We start from the raw sequence: 23,305 nt of genomic DNA on the forward strand, positions 1-23,305 counted from the left end.
GTAAGCTCTCAATACATAGGTGAAATTCTTTTTGTTGTATAAGACCAATATCTCTTATTTAATATTAATATTGCTTAAGGTACATATCTTTTTCTACAAGGCTTTTGAGACAACTTCTTCATGAGTAAATAGCTTTCCTACCATCTTCCCATAGCATTTAATTCTGATCGCATTGTAATAGTCCCTGATTTGTGAGCCTTTTGAATCCAGGCTCTTTGTCTTAATCCGCCTTTAATTGTTTGCTTGTCTGTCTTCCCCCCCGTCCTTAGACTTCCATGAGGACATGGGCTGTACCTAAATCAGACTTTGATATATAGTGGGTGCTCAAATATTTGTTGAATAAATAGATGAATGAATGAGCTCATTTAAGTATCATGATAACATATTTTTAATGTTATGTATCCGTATAATCATTGCCATATATCTTTATCTTTCTATGTCTGTACCTTAGGTCTAGGAAAATTTTTTAACTATGAAATTCTTCATTGTGAGTTATATCTGACCTTACATAGGCAGAGCTTGTCTTTACTTTTATTTTTTTTTAAAGATTTTATTTATTTATTTGACAGAGAGAGAGATAGCGAGAGAGGGAACACAAGCAGAGAAGTGGGAGAGGGAGAAGCAGGCTTCCCGCCAAGCAGGGAGCCCGATGCGGGGCTCAATCCCAGGACCCCGGGATCATGACCTGAGCCGAAGGCAGACGCTTAACGACTGAGCCACCCAGGCGCCCCTTGTCTTTACTTTTAATACTGTATGGTGCTTCTGAGCCCAACTACTATATGAATCTGAGACTGAATTTAACTTTTTTCCCCCTAAGCTCATATGCTGTAGCTAAATTTGATAGGAGAAATTTGGTAGGACTCTTGAGAAGTCACTAGGCTTCTTGAGAGTGTACTTTTTATATTAGTGGAAGAGCTTGAGTGAATGGCCTTTTAGGCTTTAATCTGGAATGGACATATTCAGCCAAGGGAGGGAGTAATTGCTTTTCCAAGAATCCAAAGATAGTCACCATATAGGTACTGTCCATATAACTGGTAGAACAGACATAGTCCTGGCCCTCCATTTCTTAAGCTATAAGAAGAGGGGAGTAGTCACTTGAAATGATAATTAATAGAAATGAATGACAAAAAGTGTAAGTTATTTTACAAGTTTCTAAGAAACGTTATAAAGAAATTCTTAGTATTTTTGAATTTAGGATCGTATAATATAACCTCAGATATTCCTAATAACTATACTAAATGTATATGTTTTTAGTGTAATTTTTAAAATTATGGCTATAATACCTGTTACAGAAAATGTTTTTATTAGTACAGAATAATGTAGAGTCAGATTATAACCTAGTATAACTGTTACTTGCCTTTGCATTCCTGTCATTTTTCTTTTTTAAAACACATTACATATATTTATCATTTTGTTTATGCTTATGGTTTCATCATAAATGTTAACATTTTTTCATATATATGTTAATATTTGCATAATAGTCAATTGTAGGATATAACATAATTTACTTAACCAGATGCTTATTGTTGAGCATTTGAGCTGTTGTGATTGTTTTACTGTGAGGGAAGTGAATGAGTCATTGACTCAAGTTTGTCTTCATATGCCAGTAAGTCTCTCTTGAGGTGGTTAATGAAGTGTGGAGGTTCTTCATGATGGTTGCTGTATTTCTGTATCATTCTGTGGATGTGAGGGTAGATCTCATTAGATCCATTTTTTTCCCCCACTGAAATCCACCCCCCCTTCAATACGTGTAATGCTCCTTTTGGGAAAGGAGTGTCTTTTTTAAGATTTTATTTACTTGAGAGAGCATATGTGGGGAGGAGCAGAGGGAGAGGCAGCAGGAGAAACAGACTCCCCACTGAGCGGGGAGCCCCAAGTGGCGCCTGATCCCAGGACCCTGAGATCATGACCTGAGCCGAAGGCAGAGGCTCAACCCACTGAGCCACCCAGGCACCCCCTGGAAAGAAGTGTTTTTAAGGCTCTTTATATATATATATAGCACCAAATCACTTTCCAGATACTGTGTTTTCACCAGCAATATAGGAGGGCGCTTTTCTTAGTGACCACTGTAAAACAAACAAAAGAAAACAGAAAATAAAAATGAGAGCCCTTAAATTCAATTCTGTGCATGAGCTATACAAGGTTTGCATTATTATTACTATTTTTTTAAACACAGACCAGTTATTTGGTTCATTCCTGATGAGTTGGTTTTTTCATGCTGTAAAACAGGTGATTTGATGAAGACTGCTGCAGGAGAGTTTGCAGATGATCCCTGCTCCTCTGTGAAGCGTGGCAACATGGTTCGGGCAGCTCGAGCTTTGCTCTCTGCTGTTACCCGGCTGCTTATTTTGGCTGACATGGCAGATGTCTACAAATTACTTGTTCAGCTGAAAGTTGTAAGTACAGGCCTGTGTCTGTAATTTGTTCTTTCCATCACAGTGAGGCTGCTGCTGGCCACAGTTAATTCAGCATTCCTTAGAGTTTGTTTTGGTTTTGAACTTGGTTACCTAAGTGGACCAGGAATGTTTTCTTTAGTTTCCATTTTCTGCTCTTCGCTGAGTGTACCTCAGACTGGCTGTGCTATGAGCCTGTGTAGTCTTGATTTTAATAAAGGTACTGTTTTGACTCCTTCCCTCTGCAGGAATGATGAAGCATTTCCTTATACCAGAGTTCCAGAGTTGAGAAACCAAGATGTGTTAAATTCTATCGTTTTAGATAGCAGTCAGGATAATGCACCTATGTAGTAGGTGCTCAAATATTTGAGGGCCACGTAACCTGAAGAAAAAGTTTAGATTGCTATCTGAGTAGCTGTTAAAAGGAATAAAAGTAGTATAGCTCTTTTTTACAAACAGATTTGCTTTGTTTAGAATTTTTCTTATTTAGGGGTATGTTTTATAGGTGGAAGAAGGTATCTTGAAACTGAGAAATGCTGGCACTGAACAAGACTTAGGAATACAGTATAAAGCCCTAAAACCTGAAGTGGATAAGCTGAACATTATGGCAGCCAAAAGACAACAGGTACAGTCATGATTTGGGGATATATTAAAGTTGTTTATATTACTATCTAATGCGAAAAATCGATTTTACTTAAGTTTTCTGAAGGTACCAGTACCTCCCTCTGCCAATATAGTTCCACTAAAACATTTAACTTATGAAGTATCCTTTTAGTATTGTTAATAAAGCTGTAATTAAGTTGCGTTCGTGTTGTGCTTCTGTTTTAATTTTCATGAAAATTTTACTTTAAATAGCTTGGCAATTGCAGTAGTGTCTGGAGAGGTGAGAAGGTCTTTGTTATGTGCCTTGAAGGATTAACTTGAGTTGGTGGTAGAGTTTAATTCAGATTTTTAAAAACCTTAAACCGGTTGAAAATTATTGGAATTACTTAATTTTTAAGATAATGATTTCCAGTTACAGTTTTTCCTTTTGCTGCAATAGCTTTGTTTTCCCTAATATAATAAATATACTTGTCCAGGGCTGTCCAGTGATGGAAATGTGTTATATCTATGCCAATACTGTAGCCATTTAGCCCACATGTGCCCATGAGCACTTGAGTGACTAGCATGACTGAGAAAGTGAATTTTTAATTTTATTTACTTTTAATTGAACTGGCCAGTACAGCTCTAGACACTTGGATTTCTATTGTTTAAGGCAGCATGGTAATCTAACAGCTGGGCCTGCCATGGTCTTTGGCAAAGGAGAAATATAACAAGGTGCTAGTTTCATTTTCATAAGTGAAGAATTATTTAATCTAAATATCTTCCTTTAATTTAAGACTAATTTCTACCTTCTGAGATGCAGTATGACATACTGGGTTAAAATCACAGCATAGGCTTTGGAGTCAGGCTATGTAGGTTCAAATCCCGATTCCAACATTTACATGAATCCAGCAGGTTATTCAAGCTTTCTGGTCCTCAGTGTACTTACCTGTAAACGGTTATGACAGTTGTCATACTACCAGGATTGTGGTACAGATTAAATTCATTAATACATATTAAAACACTTTGAACAGTGTCTTGACTCATAATAAGCGTTCAATAAATGTTAACTTCATTTTACTATTATTATTATGACAATGGCTGTATTTTTGATATTTAAATTTTTTTCATGAAATCATGGCATTGTACATTTGAACATTCTGATTAGGCAGAGTAAACATTTGGTAATCCTAAAAAAAATTACTGGAATCACTTGATTATCAGAAACTAATCCCCTTCTTCCCTCACATTTGGCCACTTTTTAAGTATTCCTTAGTAGTTTCCATAGTGTTACAAATTTGTGTTGTGTGGCATGTGGATCATTGTTCTTATTTTTCCAGGCTTTGCTAGCCCTTTGGAATTTTGGCACTTAGGGTGCTTTGAATGTGGTATATGATGGAGGGGAGATGCACATGTCACCATCCAGTTTCTTAAAACTTCCATAGTTCTGATCATGCTTGTGGCTTTTTCAAAACAAAGCCCTGAAAAGATAATTCTTATTCTTGTTTGCTGATACCTGTATCAGTTAGGATATTTCATGCTACAGTTACCAGAAAAGCCAGCTCCAAAACTGCTTGAACAGTGGGGTATTTATTTTCTCACTAATTAGAAGTCCGAAATTAGGTGTGATTTTGAGGTGGTTAAGATGAAAGGTTTTGCGGTATCAAGGATCCAGGTTTTTGACATTTTCCAGCATTGCTGTGTTCAGTGTGCCCGGCACTGGATGGCTATAGGAGCTTTAGGCATGATACTTGTACACATTCCTATGTCCAACAAGAAAAAAAACTGTTTCTTCCATATGTCTTTTTTATAAGCAAATGATCTAGAAGCCCCTAACAGATTTGCCCTAAATCTGAATTGTGTAACATACCCATTCTTCACTAATCATTAGTGAGAAGAAAGCGGTTGTATGTCTGACTCAGAGTCATGAAGATCTCCCTTCTACTGAGGATTAGGGGAGGTATCCTTCTTGAGGACAGGGACACCCAACAAGAGCTCTGCTTGAGGAAAATGGAGTCAGGATAGTAAATGTCCAATATAGGCTATCCTCAGCTTTGGAGTCTTAGTAACTTTCATTCGGTTATATTATAACAGTATAAAAACTACCCCACAGGATTGAGAAGATTAAATTAAATAATGTATGTAAAGTATTTAATAAGGTTATTGACCATATTTCAAGCTTAGGTTGTGATCACACTGGATCTGCACATATGAGATCCTGGTTTTACATTTCCATTACTTAATGTTACACCTGATAATATAGCTAGGTTTGATGTGTTGCCTAAGTTACTTAGTTCTTATAGGCTCAGTGTATTTTTATCACTTATGCCTGTGTTGGCTTATGTCTCCATCATATAAATCACAAGTTTTTCTTTTTGCTGGGCCTACTCATTTCTAAGAACTTGTTTAATAGTATGATAATTCTGTAAACATGGCACACTGGCCCAGTTATGTTCACAGTTTATTTTGCTTAATGTTTTTTATCTAAATTCTCATTTGAATACATGAAATAAATGTTAGTTATACTTAAAAATTAAGTTTGGTGAATAGTCTCATTGTCTTAAAACCTAGTCTGATCTTGGTTTATGAAGACTTACACTTTGAGGAAAGTAAGGATGTTTAGACTGCCACTATATTGGCTATCTTTGCAAAATGGTAGAGTAAGTAAATTGATGATGTTCTTGAGATAGAACACAATGATAGACCAGACTTTTGTATGCTATTGGAAAAACTTACTCAAAAGTAATACTGCCTGACTTTTTAATTCTGTGTGCCATGAATATATGAAGAGTTCCTTGAACATACACTAAAAAACAAACAAAAACCAGTAAATTTCAAATATTTCTGAAATAAGATGTAATTAAAATCTTGAGGTTATTACTTGGTGGACGGTCTTATATTTGCCCCTCCATATCTCATTTTCACCGTTGTTCATCTTGTTCTCTGCCCCAGGAACCTGACCTGTCTGGACTGCATCCAGGGCTCCTTTGCCCTCTAGGTCCTGGTTGGGTTTGGCCAGTGGGAGCATCAGTAGGAGATCAGAGGAGATAGAAGGGTCAGGCTGGGGATTTATTCCCCTACCTCCCACCCTGCTTATTGGTCTGGGTGGATAAAAGTCATAGCCCCTGTCAGGTGGTATACTTCACACACCTTGCTCCCTGGTTTCTGGTAACAGCTGCCTCTTTGTCTCTTCAGGCCTAAGTGCTGTATCAGTCTTGTGGTTTCCCTGTACTTTCCCCACACCTTTTTAGCACAGTCCCTGAACCATGTTTGAGTTACTCAGTTTGATTTTGTTTTCTGCTGGTGTCTTGATTGATGCATGGTCCCATTTTAAAGTTTGTCTTGCGTTTGTAGTATGTCCTGGTCATTTATAGTGTTCCTTGGGCCTAATTCTTAAACCTTTAGCCTTAGCCTTCTGCAGTAGAATCCACTGAGTAGGCTAGCTGTGGGCGCCTTTGTGCCTCCTGATCATAAAGTAGTCTTTTGTAGGACATGGGTCTTGGTGTGTATTCCTATAAACTAGTGCTTTCCTTGGGAATTAACTGCTACTCATTTTATCCTAAGGTCCCAGCCTGGTGGAAACTTGATTCTGCCTTTTGGAATTGCCCATTGGTCTCCTTCAGTAACTGGTAACATTTTTTTTCACAGTGTGTGTTTTCTGGCAGAATTCCTATACTGTTGTATGTTTAGCACCCTAGATTGTTTTCACCTTTAACTTTTTCTTCCTTCCTCAGGCATGGTATGTAATAATTTACCTTCTCATTGAGCCTCTTATCTTTGCAGACAGCCCGTAGTCCAGAAAAGGGGTATTTCCTCAAGAGCAGTGTTTGGGTGTGATGTATATACTGGCTTCTTTAGCCTCCCTTGATCATTTAAGCAGCAACCACCCATTGAGGAAATGCTAAAACTCATAAGGTCTGCAGGCTCTTTGAAATTTATCTGTTTCTCCTTAAGGTTTTTCTGGGGCATGGTGTGGTGGTGGGAGTGGTGAGGATGTTGCCGAAAATAATAATGAATGACTCTAAAAAGGTATTTTCTATGTGCTAAACTGTTATAAACCTTTTGTGAATACAGACTCATTTAATCTTCACAAAATAGTATAAGGTAGGTACTATAATTGATCAGATACTCATTTTTATAGATGAAAGAACTGTAGCGCAGGGAGATTAAATAATTTGCTGAGGTCATTCATCTAGTCAGGTGGAGCCAGTTTTAAACCCAGGCCCCAGGGGCAGAGATTTTCTCTGTTTCTCCTCCTATAAGGAGGACTGGCTGTGTTTCCTGTGGTCAACTCTGTCTCTTCAATTTGCTAGAGGTGGAATACTTCGATGTTTACATTCCACCCACCTGGGTACATAGAGCTTGTTGAGATATTTGCTAAAAATGTAGTGAACTCTGACTTTCACGATTTCTTTTTTATTTTTTATTTAAAGATTTATTTGTCAGAAAGATCACATAAGCAGGGGAAGTGGCAGGCAGAGGGAGAAGCAGGCTCCCCCCTCAGCAGGGAGCCCCATGTGGGACTCGATCCCAGGATACTTGGGATCGAGTCCCGCATCAGGCTCCCTGCTCTGCGGGAAGCCTGCTTCTCCCCGTCCCACTCCCCCTGCTTGTGTTCCCTCTCTTGCTGTGTCTCTCTGTCTTTAAAAAAAAAAAAAAAAAAAAGATTTATTTATTTTTTTGAGAGAGAGAGCTCGAGCATGAGCAGGAGGGACAGAGCGAGAGGGAGAGAGAATCTCAGGCAGACTCCATGCTGAGCATGGAGCCTGACACAGGGCTTGATCTCACTACCCCGAGATCATGACCTGAGCTGAAACCAAGAGTCAGTTGCTCAACTGACTGTGCCACCCAGGCGCTCCTGGACCTTTTCTTTAAGTATATTTGTTTGAATACAAGAGAAGATATTTGATCACATGGCTACGATTTTATATTGTTAAGGAAATGAGAGGAAACTTTTACTTGACTTTCTACCTCTTGGGTAGAGAGAGTGATGTAGATTACTTAGAACTTAGCTTTTATTTCTTGGTCCCTGCATGTGATGGTTAGTTCAAATTATGTGGAAAGCAGTCATTTCTTTTTCATGTTTTCTGTTCGTTCCTGAGTCTGCTTAAAACACAATTGGATTGATACAGTTTGGGAATCATGAAGGCTAAGGTGGATTAAGGGACTCTAGTTTCATAAGTAATCTATTAAATTCCTCAATAGCTCATGTTTTCACCAATCCAGATTACTTATCACCACTACATATTTGTAAAATAATACTTATGATTATTATTCTTCTGATAGTAAATCAAGTGTTGCCTTGTGATAGTGCCCATTTTCTTATCTTTATTTAACAAAATCTAGTTTATGTTATGGCAGACAGTTCTTAAGAGAGAAAGCAGAACACTTTAGCAGTTAGGACAAATGATGATATTTAGTTGTCATTTTCATCGTAGATTGAAATATAGACCCCATACTTGGTAAGTAGGAGTCTATCAGACATAAATTTTGGTGAGGGCAAGACATGTAGAAAATGCACACACAACATGTACACCAGCTGCTTAAGCATAATGGGTAGCCTTTGCCCCTTGTCACAGCTTGAGTCTTGAGATGATCTTCAATTCTCTAGATCCATGGGGTCCTGTTTCTAGTGTAGTCTTTAGAAAGGTAAAAGTTCTCATACCAAGCCAGGCAGTGACTTTAGGAAAGTCAAGTGTTGAATAGTAATTGTGGCACCTATTAGCTTTAGGTGACCAGAAGTTTCTTTGGTAACCTTTATAAGAGATTATACTGATTTAGGTTATAGATACTTAGGGAAGAATTCTAAAGCTAATTGCGAAGCATTTTATAAAACAGAGGACCATGTAAGTACTTAGAGACAGATGCCTCCCTAGAAGACTTTAAGTCCCTGAGGTGGTGGTGGAGGGCAAGACATTTAGAAAATGCCACACAAAACATACGAACCATCTGTTTAAACATAATGATTAGCCTTAGCCCCCTGTCATAGCTTGGGTCTGGAAATGATCACTGATTCTCTAAATCCACAGGCTCCTGTTTCTGAATATTTAGCCTAATGTACTGTGCTACAGGGCATTTGGAGTGCTGTGAGCTATTACTTACAAATTCAGATTCCAAAAGAGAAAAGAATTCTAGGAGGAAAAGTAAGCTGTCATATTATACAAGGTTTGAATGAAGATGCAAACCTAAAATACATAGCGAGATGAAGTACCTGAAAAAAGAAGCCAGTTAGGTGTCTCTGATGCTTAATTAGGAATTCATCTAAAAAGATAAGCCATTAAATGGCTAAGTCAGACTTCAAATTGAGTTATTGACTTTGGCCTTTCTTAGTTAATTTTTCTCTTACTGTTTACACATGTGATATTCTTTTTTAAGACGTTTAAATTTGTACTGTAGGGTTTAGTTGGCGCAATTAACGTTGAAATTCTATGTTCACACATAGAGCAGATCTGTTGGTCAGTTAGGGTTATCACTTCTGTTTCTCTTTTGTGGTGGTAATCTATATTTACTAAAGATATGTGTCCCCCCACCCCCACCCCCAGCACTTTCAGTAACAGTGGGATACCAGAAATATCCTCTTCCCTTGGTATCACTTATTGGACACTTAGTGCATCCATTCAGCCTACCAAGTAGATGTCAGTATTGGAAATCATGCCAGGAACCTCAATTTTTTTTATCTGTGGATTATAATTACAGGTAGAGAAAATTGAGAAAGGACAGTTTCACTTAAGACCACATGTATATAGAGTATTACAACGAAATAAAAACCTTTTGGATAGGGGCACCTGGGTGGCTCAGATGGTTAAGCATCTGCCTTTGGCTCAGGTCATGATCCCAGGGTCCTGGGATCGAGTCCTGCATCGGGCTCCCTGCTCCGCGGGAAGCCTGCTTCTCCCTCTCCCACTCCCCCTGCTTGTGTTCCCTCTCTCGCTGTGTCTCTTCTCTGTCAAATAAATAAATAAAATCTTTTTGGATAAAAGTCATGGAACACCTGAGCCTCAGCTTTATGTATTAATGATCTATGTCCCAAGGCCATTTTTGGGATGGGGGAATGGAGGGGGAAGGGTGAGGGGCAGAGTGGCATACTTGAGAGAATAGCCTGCTACATCCTCACTTGGTTGGTTTGCATAGTTCATGTACACTTGTGGTATCCCATCCCAAATTTCACAAAACTCTTATAATGAACTTTTATAACTTAGTAAAAAAGAAATACTCAAACTAAATCTTACTCTGTTTAAATGTGTCTCTGAATGATTTTTCTAATTTGTTTGGAATAGGTACTTACATCTTTATATAGTTGTAATGAAGATGCTAGTCAGTTTTATGTTTTGCTTTTCAGTTAGTGTTCTGCTAGGTGCTTTACATGCATTATCCCATTTGATCCTCAGGACAGTTAGAAAGAGAAACCTATTATTGCTCCTATTTTATAGAAGGTGAAACCAAGTATGGGGATTTTATTTTATTTTTTTAGAGATTTTTATTTTTAAGTAATCTCTACATCCAACGTGGGGCTCGAACTTAAAACCCAGAGATCAAAAGTTGCATGCTCTACACTGAGCCAGCCAGATGCCTTGAGTATGGGGATTTTAAATAAGATCACAATAGCCAGAAAAAGTACAGCTGGAGATTCAAATCCAGGTCTGTGTGATTTGGAAATGTTTGAACTCTTACCTACTAGCCCATGCTGCCTCCTTTGTTATGAAGCCAGACTGTTCATGAAACTATTGTGTCTAATTAGTAGAGTTTCTCACTTTTCAGCATTTACTGACAAATTTTTTTATGACTAGAACCCATATAACGACTGTTCCAATTTCTTGTTTTATAGGAACTGAAAGATGTGGGCCATCGTGATCAGATGGCTGCAGCCAGAGGAATCCTGCAGAAAAACATTCCAATCCTCTATACTGCATCCCAGGCATGCCTACAGCACCCTGATGTTGCAGCGTATAAGGCTAACAGAGACCTAATATATAAGCAGCTGCAGCAGGCGGTCACAGGCATTTCCAATGCAGCCCAAGCCACTGCATCAGACGATGCTTCCCAGCACCAGGGTGGAGGAGGAGGAGAACTGGCATATGCACTTAATAATTTTGATGTAAGTTATACTTGGGAGGCAACTTCAGGTTCTTGACCATCTGCCCAAAGTTAAGAGGTTTCTAGGGAAATGTGATCATGGTTTCTGATGCAAGTTCATTTTCTACTTAGATTTGCAGTCTCTGTCAAAAGAAATTTTAGAAATCATTGGTCTACTTGATCTTGACTTGGCCTACAAAAGTTTTTCCTTTTTCTTTCTCTTTTTTCTTCTTTTCTCCTCTTTTCTTTTTTGTTAAACTTCTAAATTCTTTTATCAAACTTACGTTTCCTATGGGGTCATTATTTGTTGAGGATATGAGTTTGGTTCATTTCACCCAAGATTGTAACCTTTCGGCAGATGTAAAGCTTTGGGAGATAGAGGCAAAGTGCATGCAGACTCTGACCTCCAGGGGCTCACAGTTTAGTGGGAAAAACAGATACATCATAAGTGATTATGACACAAGTGTTATCATGTTAATCTTACTTGTCTGCCTAGAGCCTAGATGTACTTCTCAATAACTAAATCGTAATAATATATAAAATTTAATCAAGTGGAAGCAAATTTGGGCTTAAAATACTCTTAGCATAATTCCATGTAGTTATCTTTTTATAGTTGATGTCCTGGATCTGTTCTGTATATACGTTCTCTGTTCACACTGTCCTATATATCAACTTTTTTTGGTGGGGTTTTGTTGGTGGTGTTTTTTTTTTTTTTTTTTTTTTTTTTTTTCTTTTTCCCCCCATGCCTCCTGGTTTCCCGGAGATGGGCGCCGTTTAAGATTTTTTTTTTTTAGTTCTTTTTTTTTCTTTCTTTTAAACCCACTGTTGGGTTTCATTATTATTATTACTTTTTTTTTTATTATTAACATAAGAGAAAATTGCCTTCTATGTGGCCAGTATCCTTTCATAAGTAGGAATGCTTTGAAGTAGAGAATCTATAATGGAGTGCATTTTGTTTTTAACAGTTTTTCCTTGCCTTTATCTTTTCTTCCTTTGTCTGACCCTTTATTTTGGCTTGTGTAACTGAACATTGCTGATAATGCATGACTGATTTAAGACTTCATAAATCATAAAATTCTACAGACCATGGTGTTAGAAATTACTTTTTACACTGGAGCCTTAATTATTAAATGCCTTTATAGTAAACTTACGATGCATCTTAAAATTTATTGACACTTTTTTCCACCCCACTCAAATTTGGCAGTCTTAGGTATCAGCCTCTGTGAAGGCACTAAGGATTACATTTTGCCCTCATTTGAGTAGTAAATGTCAGAGGCTCCTTAACCTCTTAGGACTAGAGTGAGACTTCATAAAATGAGGGGGTTGGACGAAGTGATTGCAGGCCCATTGCAGCTTAATGACTCTTTTAAAATTCTATGACCACTCATTCCTCATTCTTATTGGTCAGAAGTCATTGTGTATTCAGTTTTAACCAGAGAAATCTTTTTTTTTTTTAAAGACTTTATTTATTTGCGAGAGAGAGAGTGAGAGCACGAGAGCGGGGAGGGTCAGAGGGAGCAGCAGACTCCCCGCGGAGCAGGGAGCCTGATGCGGGACTCAGTCCCAGGACCCTGGGATCATGACCCGAGCCAAAGGCAGATGCTTAACTGACTGAGCCACCCAGGTGCCCCAACCAGAAAAATCTTGAAATAACTTAATCTGGTAAGAAAAATGGTCAGCTAAAATGTGGGTTAATAATGAACTGGAGGCCTTACATGTTCAGTTTTGAAACTGAGGGTTCTTGGGAATGGAAAGAAGAAATGTATACTTACTGGGAAAGGGCAAGCTTTTTTAAAGAAAAAACTTGGCCTTTAACTTTAAATCGGTAAGAATAGTCCCATAAAGAAAAATTAAAGGGAAAATATTTGCACAGACATTTACCAGTGTGAGGATAAATTGTATGGAAAAGTTGGAGGGAGGCCAGTAGCTGCTGTCCTGGGGGTATTGATGTTTGACCTTGTACCTAAAGCTTGCTTGTGACCTGACCTCACTCACCACTGGTAAAGCTGGATTTAAGTGGAGTCGGGGGAGTGAAGAGGAGACAGGAAGGTTTTATTCTTACTGGGGCAGTTATACCTCACAGAGTGGCTTTTTGGGGATGGATTGCTATCATCTCTTACAGATCACCTCAAAGTCTTTAAGCAAAGAGAATCTCTAATTTAGACATAACAGGTTGAATATGAGACTGCATTGTTTATAAAATTTGTGTAAGATGAGGAAAATAGATTGGAATTGATTATAAATGCATTCCTTTCTGAAACTTTGAGGACAGAAGTCTGTCTGTTTTTATTGTTTTTTTGCTGTGAAACAGTTCTGCTCATGTCATACAGCAGTTTTATACTCTGTATATAGAAAAGGAAAAGAGAGATCACTTATTTTCCTTGAAATTCTCATTTGGTAACTTCACTAATACTGTAGAAGCTGGCATGTAGATGTTCAGATTCAGTAGCGTGAATATGATTTTTGTGCTGATGTATTTGTGTTTGCATTTGTGGTATGTTATCTTACTGAGGCCCCATTCAGCTGGATAGTATTGCTTCCAGTGCTGCCTTTGAGAAGTGGTCTATCGTGGGCCAACTTGTATGGCTATCATCTAACAAGAAGTACAACTTTTTTTTAGGCATTGGAATTTTTATATTAAATCTTGATGTTCCTGATCAACACTTTGCTCACCTTCATTAGTAATGGAGGGAACAGAGATTACCACTAAGATGCAATAACACTTTCTCTGCAGAAACAAATCATTGTGGACCCCTTGAGCTTCAGTGAGGAGCGCTTTAGACCTTCCCTGGAGGAGCGCCTAGAAAGCATCATTAGTGGGGCTGCCCTGATGGCCGACTCGTCCTGCACACGTGATGACCGGCGTGAGAGAATTGTAGCAGAGTGTAATGCTGTCCGCCAGGCCCTGCAGGACCTGCTCTCAGAGTACATGGGCAATGTGAGTATCCGAACTTTTCCTTTGAAGTGAAGAGTTTTTGTAACAGATGCTGGATCTGAGATGTTTTAACTAAAAATGGCTAGTATGCTCTTGGTTCCTTGACCCTTTAGAGATGGGCAAATTTTTCAAGGAATGGATCAAAAAATGGCTTTCTATGTTCCCCTTTCCTCCCAACTTTTTATATTGAAAATTTTTAACTTCTAAAAATCCTACAGTGAGAACCCATCTACCCTTTATCTAGATTTATCAGTTAACACTTAGATACATGTGCATGTTTGTGTGAACAGATGTATGGTTTATTTGTATAAATATATGCACACACACAAAACCTTTTTTTCTATTTAACATTTGGATGTAAGTTGCAGGTATTGTGTTGGTTCAGCTCTAAACACCTTAGCACCCATGTACTAAGGATAATGACCTTCAATATCCCTAAAGTTCCATTATCACATCTAGGCCGCCATCTAATTTTGGGCAAAAGGGAATGCTGAAAATATTTATAGTTGGTAGTTTTTTTCATGGACCATATAGAATGTCATAAGAAGTGGTAATTACCAACTACAGGTGAGTATTAGATGAACTGAGTAGTGGTTTTGAATTTTTAAGGTTTGTGTTTAAAAATCAATGCTCTAGAAAATTTTTTTCCCCATAGATAATACTGTACTTGTTGATTTTTATCTCTGTTGTCATTACCTTCCTTTTTCCTTCCATGATACTTCTGCAATTCCAGTTACTTAATGCTTAGAGTTACTGTAATTTAGACCTTGTACCCAATATTTACTGTCGCAGAAAAGGAATAAGTTAAATAAAATTTATTTAAAATCATTTTAAAGGGAAGAGAACAATACAAACTAGTTCTCACTAGTGATTTTTGCTTGTTTAATGCTTTTCAGGGAAAGATCTTGGTACTTTTTCATTTATTCATTTGCCATATATCTTACTTGTTCACTTATATGCCTATATAAGTGAACATAATAATGTTGAGTCATAATGGAATTCCTAGGGTGAAGATGAATGCCTTAGTGTGTTTATCTTTTTTCTACCATATTGTGAAATTAGTGAACCATATTGAATTTTTTTTAAGCCATTGCCATGTTTTGATCGTATGCAGTCTACCTCAGAAAAATGGGCTTAGAGGCTTAGTTAAATCAGATGGAAAAAGCAGTTGATAAGTCAGTGAAAATGTGGGGCACATTTAAAAATCCGTACCTAAGCTTGAAAATCAAAATATAAAAAAATGGATAATTTGAAGAATGGTTCACTATATTAGAATTTTAAACAGGGAAACAAAGGACTCGGTATGTGTGTGGATCAGTTATCTGCTATCACATATAGTACTGAAGTACAAAAATATAAAATGTAGTTATGATTAGGAAAATGCTTTAAAAGCAGTCTTTGGGGTGCCTGGGTGGCTCAGTTGGTTAAGCGACTGCCTTCGGCTCAGGTCATGATCCTGGAGTCCCAGGATCGAGTCCCGCATCGGGCTCCCTGCTCAGCGGGGAGTCTGCTTCTCCCTCTGACCCTCCCCCCTCTCATGTGCGCTCTCTCTCTCAAATAAATAAATAAAATCTTTAAAATAAATAAATAAATAAAAGCAGTCTTTGGCTGGGAAGAATACTTGATAAATTTCTTCTTATTGCTCCATATGAGAGCTTCTTAACCATTCTGCATGTAAGAGCTTCCTAACAATCCCTTGAGTCTTGGGCTTGGTTGGATCTTGCCCTAGTTGTCCCTAGTCATGAGTAACCTAGTTCCTCTCCAGAGTGTCATACAAATACTATTTTCAGTTTGTGTCACAGATGTAAGTAAAGGTAGGAAACACTCATTTATGCTTGAAGACATGGAGACTGTAACATCACTCTTACATAACATTTTATTATGTAAGTGAAAGCTAGAACCATGATCTTTGTTTGGCTGAAATTTAAAGATTATGGTGGAGGTTTTGAAAGAAATTATCTTGAGATTCAGATTATATTTTAGAAGATGGACTCTGGGCATGTTTTTCTTAAAGATAAAAATTTTTAGTTCCCTTGTATTGACTCACATAACATTGAGCAGGTGATGGAATGAAGATAAAGCTGGGGGAGGGCAATGAAGCACACTTGAAAGCTTAAAACCTCATAGGGTCTGCAAGAAGCAGAAGCAATTGAGGTGAGATTTTTGCTTATTTCGGAAGCTTTCAAAAGCATTCAGAACCTTTAGTAATAATCAGAATTTAACCAGCAGTATCTGCCTGTTGCTAACTTCATACTGAGTGTGTGTCACAAGCAAACGAGTGCTGGGCGCTGGGTAGAGGAGGAATGTCTTTTCCTTCTAATACAGGGTCTCTACAGAACATTTATGGGGAGTGCCATCGTGCTGCTAAAATGCCATGGGGATTGCAAGGAGGGATGAGGTTATTTCTAGCTGGGAAACCTGAGAGGTCTTTATGGAGGATTAATTTTACATTCTTTAGCTCTACCTTGATTTTTTGAAAATGGCTCACTTTAAGTTTTGATTATTTCTCTTAAAAATATTAGGCAAATAATTATGATATGTGGAAAATTAAGACAATCTGGCTTAATTAAAACTGGTTCACTACATGGAACTTTGTTGACAGAGTGGTCAAATACAGAGCGACTGATTTATTTTTATTTTTATTATTTATTTATTTATTAGAGAGAGAGAGTGCGTGCCTGCCTGTGCGTGAGTGGGGGAGGGGCAGAGGGAGAGGGAGACCAGGAGGGAGAGAAGCAGCCTCCCTCCCTGCTTAGCACAGAGCCCAACACAGAGCTCAGTGTCATAACCCTGAGATCATGACCTGAGCCAAAACCGAGTTGGCCACTTAACTAAGCTACTCAGGCATGCCTGATATATTTTTATTTTTTTTCATTTCCTGGCTTCTCTCAGTAATGTCATTTTTTTTCTAGGTACATACTCTTAAAATCTTGCTGTCATCTCTAATCTTCCTTCTTCATCCTGTGTGGTCATTTACCAGGTTTCTGTTGGGTTTTCCCCTAAGGCAGTGATTTTAAACTTTGGATGCACATTAGAGTCCCTGGGGAACTTTAAAAAAAATCTTGATGTCTAGGTTGTACCTCATTTAAATCAGGGTCACTGAATTGAGTTCCAGGTGACAGTATTTTTTTTTTTTTTTTTTAACATTTTATTTATTTATTTGAGAGAGAGAGAGCTCAGGTGAGGGCACATGAGTTGCGGGGGGTGGTGCAGACTACCTGCTAGCAGGGAGCCCATTGATGTGGGTGTTCATCCCAGGACCTTTGGATCATGACCTCAGCCACCCATGTGTCCGCAGGTGACAGTATTTTTTAAAAGTTTCTCAGGTGATACCAGTGTGTAGTTAAGGTGGAGAAACTCCTGATGCTTTACTGCATTTGTCCCTACTGTCTCCACTGCCATTGCTTTATTCTAGGCTCTACTCACTTTCTTTGTTGTCTAGTCTGTTGTGCTTCCTTAGGCGAGTCTGTGTTCATCCCTTCAGTAGGACATAGTTCATTCTGTGTTTCAAATTCTCTTCCTACTTCTTGAAAACCTAACCTGCTCTTGCTTCAAGGCCCACATTTTTTTCCTCCATCTATTTGCTGGAGGCTCTTTAAAACAGCGCCATCCTGCATTATTTCTTTGCTGTTTGGAGTTTTGTGCGTAATTGTTGACTTCCTTGAATTGTTGCTTAATTGTATTTCTTTATCCATGTAATTTCTGCAACTATGTTTAAGCTTGTAAAAGACAGGAACTGGGGCACCTGGGTGGCTGGGCCTGGAGTCTGCTTAAGATTCTCTCTCCCTCTCTCTCTGTCCCTCTCCACTCCCTCTCTAAAATGAATGAACGAATGAATGAATGAACGACAGGAACTATTTAAAAATACTTTCAGGGACTGGTATAATACTAGAAGAGGTATTCAATAAGTAATTGCTTTATAGAGTAACTCATGCTGACGGGGAATGAATGAAACAGACAATTTTGCATATTCATGGTACTAGGGATATTAGTGAAAAAAATCAAAAGATCCTTGCCTTTATGGGCCTTACATTTTAGAAGGTTATAGGGAAGGAGGCCATGGGTGATTTACCACTACTTCCTGTAGATCTCAGTATATGATGACATTTGTAGAAAAAATTAAACCAAGTACTCTGAAATAAGCAGTGAAGGAAAGTGGTGTCCTAGGTCACAGTAGAGTTAAATTTGATTCATCAGGTGAGAGCCAAACTCCCTTTTAAAGGCTTCAAGGGCCAGGAGGCCAACAGCCTTAATGCTCCTGCTTGCATTGCAGTTTAGAGTTGGAGGTTACTCTTGGCTGTATTGCTAACTTACTGTACTGAGAGCTAAGAGATATTGATGTTAAAAGTAATGCATTTGACCCCTACTTACTGAACATTATGGAAATGCCTCAGATGCATGACAATAGAGGTCTTTTGACATTCAGTAGATCTTTGTAGTCCCACAAATGACTTCCAGGTTTCCTTGAAATGAAATGTGGTTATTGTGGTTAAGTTTAATTTGTTCATGCTCTGTCAACTTAAGGTTACTCCTGGGAGGGTTCTAGAGAAGGAAAAACAACTTGGATGCGTGTCCTAATCTTAAAAGGCTTAAAAGCAAATGGATTGAAATTAAAATGAAATGGAAATGAATTTGAAAAAAATTGTTACCACTTTGTTTATTTTTTCATAATTGAAAGTCATACATACACATTAAATTACTGAACCACTACTATTAACATTAGGAATAGGCATTCCAATTTTTTCCCCTTTCTTGTATGTAGTGGGTTTTTTTTTTAAATTTTATTTTAAAATAGTTTTAACCCTTTTATTGTTCCCTGCATATAACAAAATACATAATTAGGGTTCAAACCATTATGATAATGGGTTAAAACAAGCTGCAAGGTTAATGGGTTAAATTTTTTCTTTCTTAAATACATAGCTGACTTTGGAGCTCAGTTGTGTGTTAGAATGTTCTCTGAAGTTATTCAGTGCCAGTGAAAAACAACATTCTGAAGAGCCTTGTACTTCATGCAGTTGATTTCTATATTTCACACCCTTCATTCTGCTGAGGAATATGCTGATCGTCAATATGTTCCTTTCTCCCTTTATTAGAGCATGTGCTTTGAGTTGTTTTCCCAGTAGAATTTACTGTGACCATGCTTGTTTGTTTCTGTTACCACACTCATCTTCAAGCCTCCTGACCTCTCAAAAAATAGATAAACAGAACTCCTCCCTACCCCTTATCCTCCAGATCTGAAAATACTTAACACAGTATCTGAAATACAGAAGGCCCTCAATCTTTGAAATGAATTTCGTTTGATTTTGGCCTGAGCAGTCTTGGTCAGTGGTTCATGGTCATGTTTGACCGACGAGTTAGGACTTAAAATTGATGAGAACAAGCTCAGGCTTTGGGCTTGAGTAGCTCTAGTTGTGTGCCATCCAGTGTGGTAGCCACTAGCCAGATGTGGCTATCAAGTACCTGAAATGTGACTGTTTAAACTGAGATGTGCTGTAAGTATAAATTCCTCGCCATATTTGAAAAACTGAGTACACAGAAAAAGGATGTAAAATATCTCAATACCTCGCAGTATTTTGGGTATATTGGGTTAAATATAATCTGTTCTTAAACTTTTTACCTGTTTCTTTTTATTTACAGCTACTAGAAAATTTAAAATTATATGTAGTTTTTGTTACTTGGTCACATTTTATATCTCTTGGGTAGTTCTGACTACTGGGTAACCAGCCAGCTAAGGTGAGTAGGTAAGTTTGGCATTAACCTCCTCATTGAATGTTCAAAATGGTACCATATCCATACATGGTAGCTATCATAGCTTGTATTTTTTATACCTAAAACTATAGTTTCAGACAGAAGAAAATTGGTATAGCTTAGAACCTGGTGAGGATGATGTTGCTTAAAGATAAGTTTATCTTTGTCCTTGCCCAAAAACATTGGATGCAGTGGTAATTTGGATCCTAAAAGAGGAGTGCAATAACTGGGCTTTCTTTTTTTTTTTTTTTTGGATTGCCCTGGGTATATATTTGAGGGGTTTGATTATGTTAATATAGCAGGCATAAAATTTTTATTTGATTTGGACAATAGTTTGATATGGAATGTATGACTACGATGCAGTTAATATTCACTTTCAAAGATATATTGTTACTTTAGTGAAGAGAAGCACTTAATTTAGATGCTAATCTCTTCTCAGTTTTGTAAATGCCTTCCTGGAATCACTTTACTATAGCCAGAGCTTCCAGCTTTTGAAGGAGTTGTTTTCGAAGAGCTTGTAACTACATTATTTTGTAGCTGCATTTCTTATTTTCAAAATTAGAACAGCTTACTTTTTTTCTGATGATAATTTTTTTTTTTAAGATTTTATTTTTTTTGACAGAGACACAGAGAGAGAGGGAACACAAGCAGGGGGAGTGGGAGAGGGAGAGAGATAAGCAGGCTTCCCGCTGAGCAGGGAGCCCGATGCGGGGCTGGATCCCAGGACACTGTGATCATGACCTGAGCCGAAGCCAGACGCTTAACGACTGAGCCACCCAGGCGCCCCTAATTATAATTCTAAGTTCATTATATATAACGTGTAATCCTACCACCTATTTTTGGTGTCCAACATTCCAGCCTTCTTTGTGCATATGTTTGTATGCGCACACCTATTTTTTTCTTACCATTTCTTTTTTTTTAATTAACAATAAAAATAAGGGTTATCTGTACTATCATACTGTGTACCATATGGCAGCCATTGTCCTAAAAGACATATGTTTGTACCTGTTTTGCTGTCATAATAACCTATATTGAGTTATTTGCTCAAAAATACATAAACATACAGCTGAGATCTCTGACCTGAAAGTCTGGCTCTTAATACCTTTATCATTGTGCATCTTTACTATAGCAAATGTGGTTTTACATCATCATATTTAATGGCTGTGGAGCTTTCCACTGTATTGCTTTATAAATGACTGTTCTGAAATTAAATACTCCACCCTAAATAAGATAAACCCAGGTCTGGTATAGCTGCTTGAAGTGAGCCAACAGGAAGGGTTTTTACAGTGTCCTCCCAAAGTTAGACTTTCTGATGTTGAGTGTCATAGATGTTTCAGTTGGCTCTGTGATGTGCAGCTACGTGGCTGAGGTTTGTTATACAATATGCTTTGATTTCCATCTTTATTTGAACCTATGGGTTTCTTGTAATAAACTCTCGCATGTATTGCTAGGCCATAGTTCTCTAGCTGTGCTTGCATATGATTTTATTGATTTGTTAGTGTAGGCTTTTCTGTGAGCTGCCTAGCATATTCGGGAGAATTTAGACATAAATAGATGTTGCATTGCATGCAAAATTGGAGCACATGTAGGACTTGTTTCTATTGGTGGAGCAGCATTTATTTAATTTGGAAATCTTATTTGTCAAAGATTGTGTGATTTTTCTCACATTGGGGGCAAGAGGTTTAAAACTTAACTCTGAGGACCTCTCCTCAAGTTATATTTTGTGTTGCTCTCTGAGAGGTTCAAGGTTCTTCCTGGTGCGTGCTACTCTGGCATTACAAATTGCGGTATTTAACAGGCAAGTTTTTAACCTTTTATATACAGAAAGATGCATGTCTGGAATGCTGCTGGCCTAATGGAGCAATAGTGGAATGGTCTCTTGAGATTAGGATGATGGAGTAGATATGGAAGCCTGCCCAGTGTCAGCTGCAGATTGATCAGGTTTTAGCCTCCATGAGATGGCTGTTAGACTATCCTTGGTATTATTTTATGCTCTTCAGATATTGGGCAGGCTTGAAAAGATTTTATATCAAAAAATGTTTTTGGATTAAAAGGTTAAACCTCCAAATATATCAATATTAGTAATTGTCCCTGGGTGGTGGGGTGGTAGGCAGTATAAATTTTCTTCTATATTTTGCCCCACATTTTTTGGACAGTGTTTCTTATGGTCATAATGAAAAAGTTTAAAGTAAATTTAGACCCCTTAGTTTCATGCATCTTGGATTTTTAGTTTGTTTTTTTTTTTTTAGATTTTATTTATTTATTTATTAATAAAGATTTTATTTATTCATCTGACAGAGAGAGAGTGAACAAGCAGGGGGAGCCAGAGGGAGAGGGAGAGGCAGGCTCCCTGCTGAGCAAGCAGCTGATTCCAAGACCCTGGGATCATGATCTGAGCCAAAGGCAGCCTCTTAACTGACTGAGCCACCCAGGCGCCCCTATTTATTTATTTTTTAAAAAGATTTGTTTATTTATCTTAGAGCATGCCTGCACTAGTGGGAGGGACAGGGAGAGGGATAGAAAATCCCAAGGAGACTGTGCGCTGAGCACGGAGCCTGACGTGGGGCTCAATCCCAGGACCCTGAGACCATGATCTGAGCTGAAAGCAAGAACGGGGGCACTCAGCCGACTGTGCCACCCAGATGCCCCTAAAGATTTTATTTTTAAGTAGTCTCTGCACCCAACATGGGGCTCAAATCCACAACCCCAAGACCAAGGGTCCCAACTGGAGCCAGCCAGGCACCCCTTAGATTTTGTTTATAATTATATACTGTGTGTATTTCCAAGGTACTGTTAATATGGGAACATTGAGGATTTTTCACTTTAATAAGGCCTTGATTCATCTTTTTAAGGTAATGATTCATTCAAGACTAGTTTGAAGTGATAAGTTGTGTGTTTTTTTTTTGTTTTGCTTACTATAATATATATTTCTAACAAGTGTTGGTCAAAATATGGTCTCTTACCTCTGTGTGATAGTGTTTGCGTCATACTTTTCTTGAACTGTTTATCCAAGTGATTTTTGACCATGGAAGTGTAGAATTCTAAAATTTAGAATTTAAAGGTGACATTAATTACCTAGTGCAGGGTTTGACAAATTATCGTTCTCAGGTTAAGTCTGGCTTCCTATTTTTGTAAATAAAATTTTATTGAACACAGCTCTGCCCATTTATTTATCATCTATGGCTGTTTTTCCACTACAGTGGCATAGTTGAATAGTTGTGATCTAGAATGTCCGTATGTGGCAAACATCTAAAACTAAAAGCGAATGGCCGCTAAAGCCTGAAATATTTGCTGTCTGGCCCTTTCTAGAAGTCTGGTGAGATTTAATGTAGTCCAGCCCAGTACTTTTTTTGAAGGTTCTGAGTTACCAATTCAATTTCTTTAATGGATATAAGACTATTTAGGTTTTGTGTTTCTTCTTGCATAAATTTTTGAAGTTTATGCCTTTAAAGGAGTTGTCCATTTTATCCAATTAGTCAAATTTTATATGCAGAGTTTTTTGTAGGATTCTTTTTACTATCTTTTTAATGTTTGTGGGGATTCTATAGCCATATTCTTTAATTTATTCCTAGTG

At 37.9% G+C, this 23,305-nt stretch overlaps 1 protein-coding gene across 2 annotated transcripts in view; it reads left to right on the forward strand.

Annotated features, from left to right (window-relative positions):
- Nucleotides 1-23,305, forward strand: part of CTNNA1 (catenin alpha 1) — a 310,525-nt gene that overhangs the window by 186,268 nt on the left and 100,952 nt on the right. For both annotated transcript variants that reach the window (XM_021701882.1, XM_021701880.1), the window contains exons 4-7: nucleotides 2,230-2,396; nucleotides 2,899-3,018; nucleotides 10,801-11,070; nucleotides 13,783-13,986. In XM_021701882.1, coding sequence (XP_021557557.1) covers nucleotides 2,230-2,396; nucleotides 2,899-3,018; nucleotides 10,801-11,070; nucleotides 13,783-13,986 — 761 coding nt within the window. The remainder of the gene's footprint in view (nucleotides 1-2,229; nucleotides 2,397-2,898; nucleotides 3,019-10,800; nucleotides 11,071-13,782; nucleotides 13,987-23,305) is intronic.

Source organism: Neomonachus schauinslandi, chromosome 7 (genome assembly GCF_002201575.2).
Source record: "Neomonachus schauinslandi chromosome 7, ASM220157v2, whole genome shotgun sequence".
Classification (NCBI taxonomy): domain Eukaryota; kingdom Metazoa; phylum Chordata; class Mammalia; order Carnivora; family Phocidae; genus Neomonachus; species Neomonachus schauinslandi.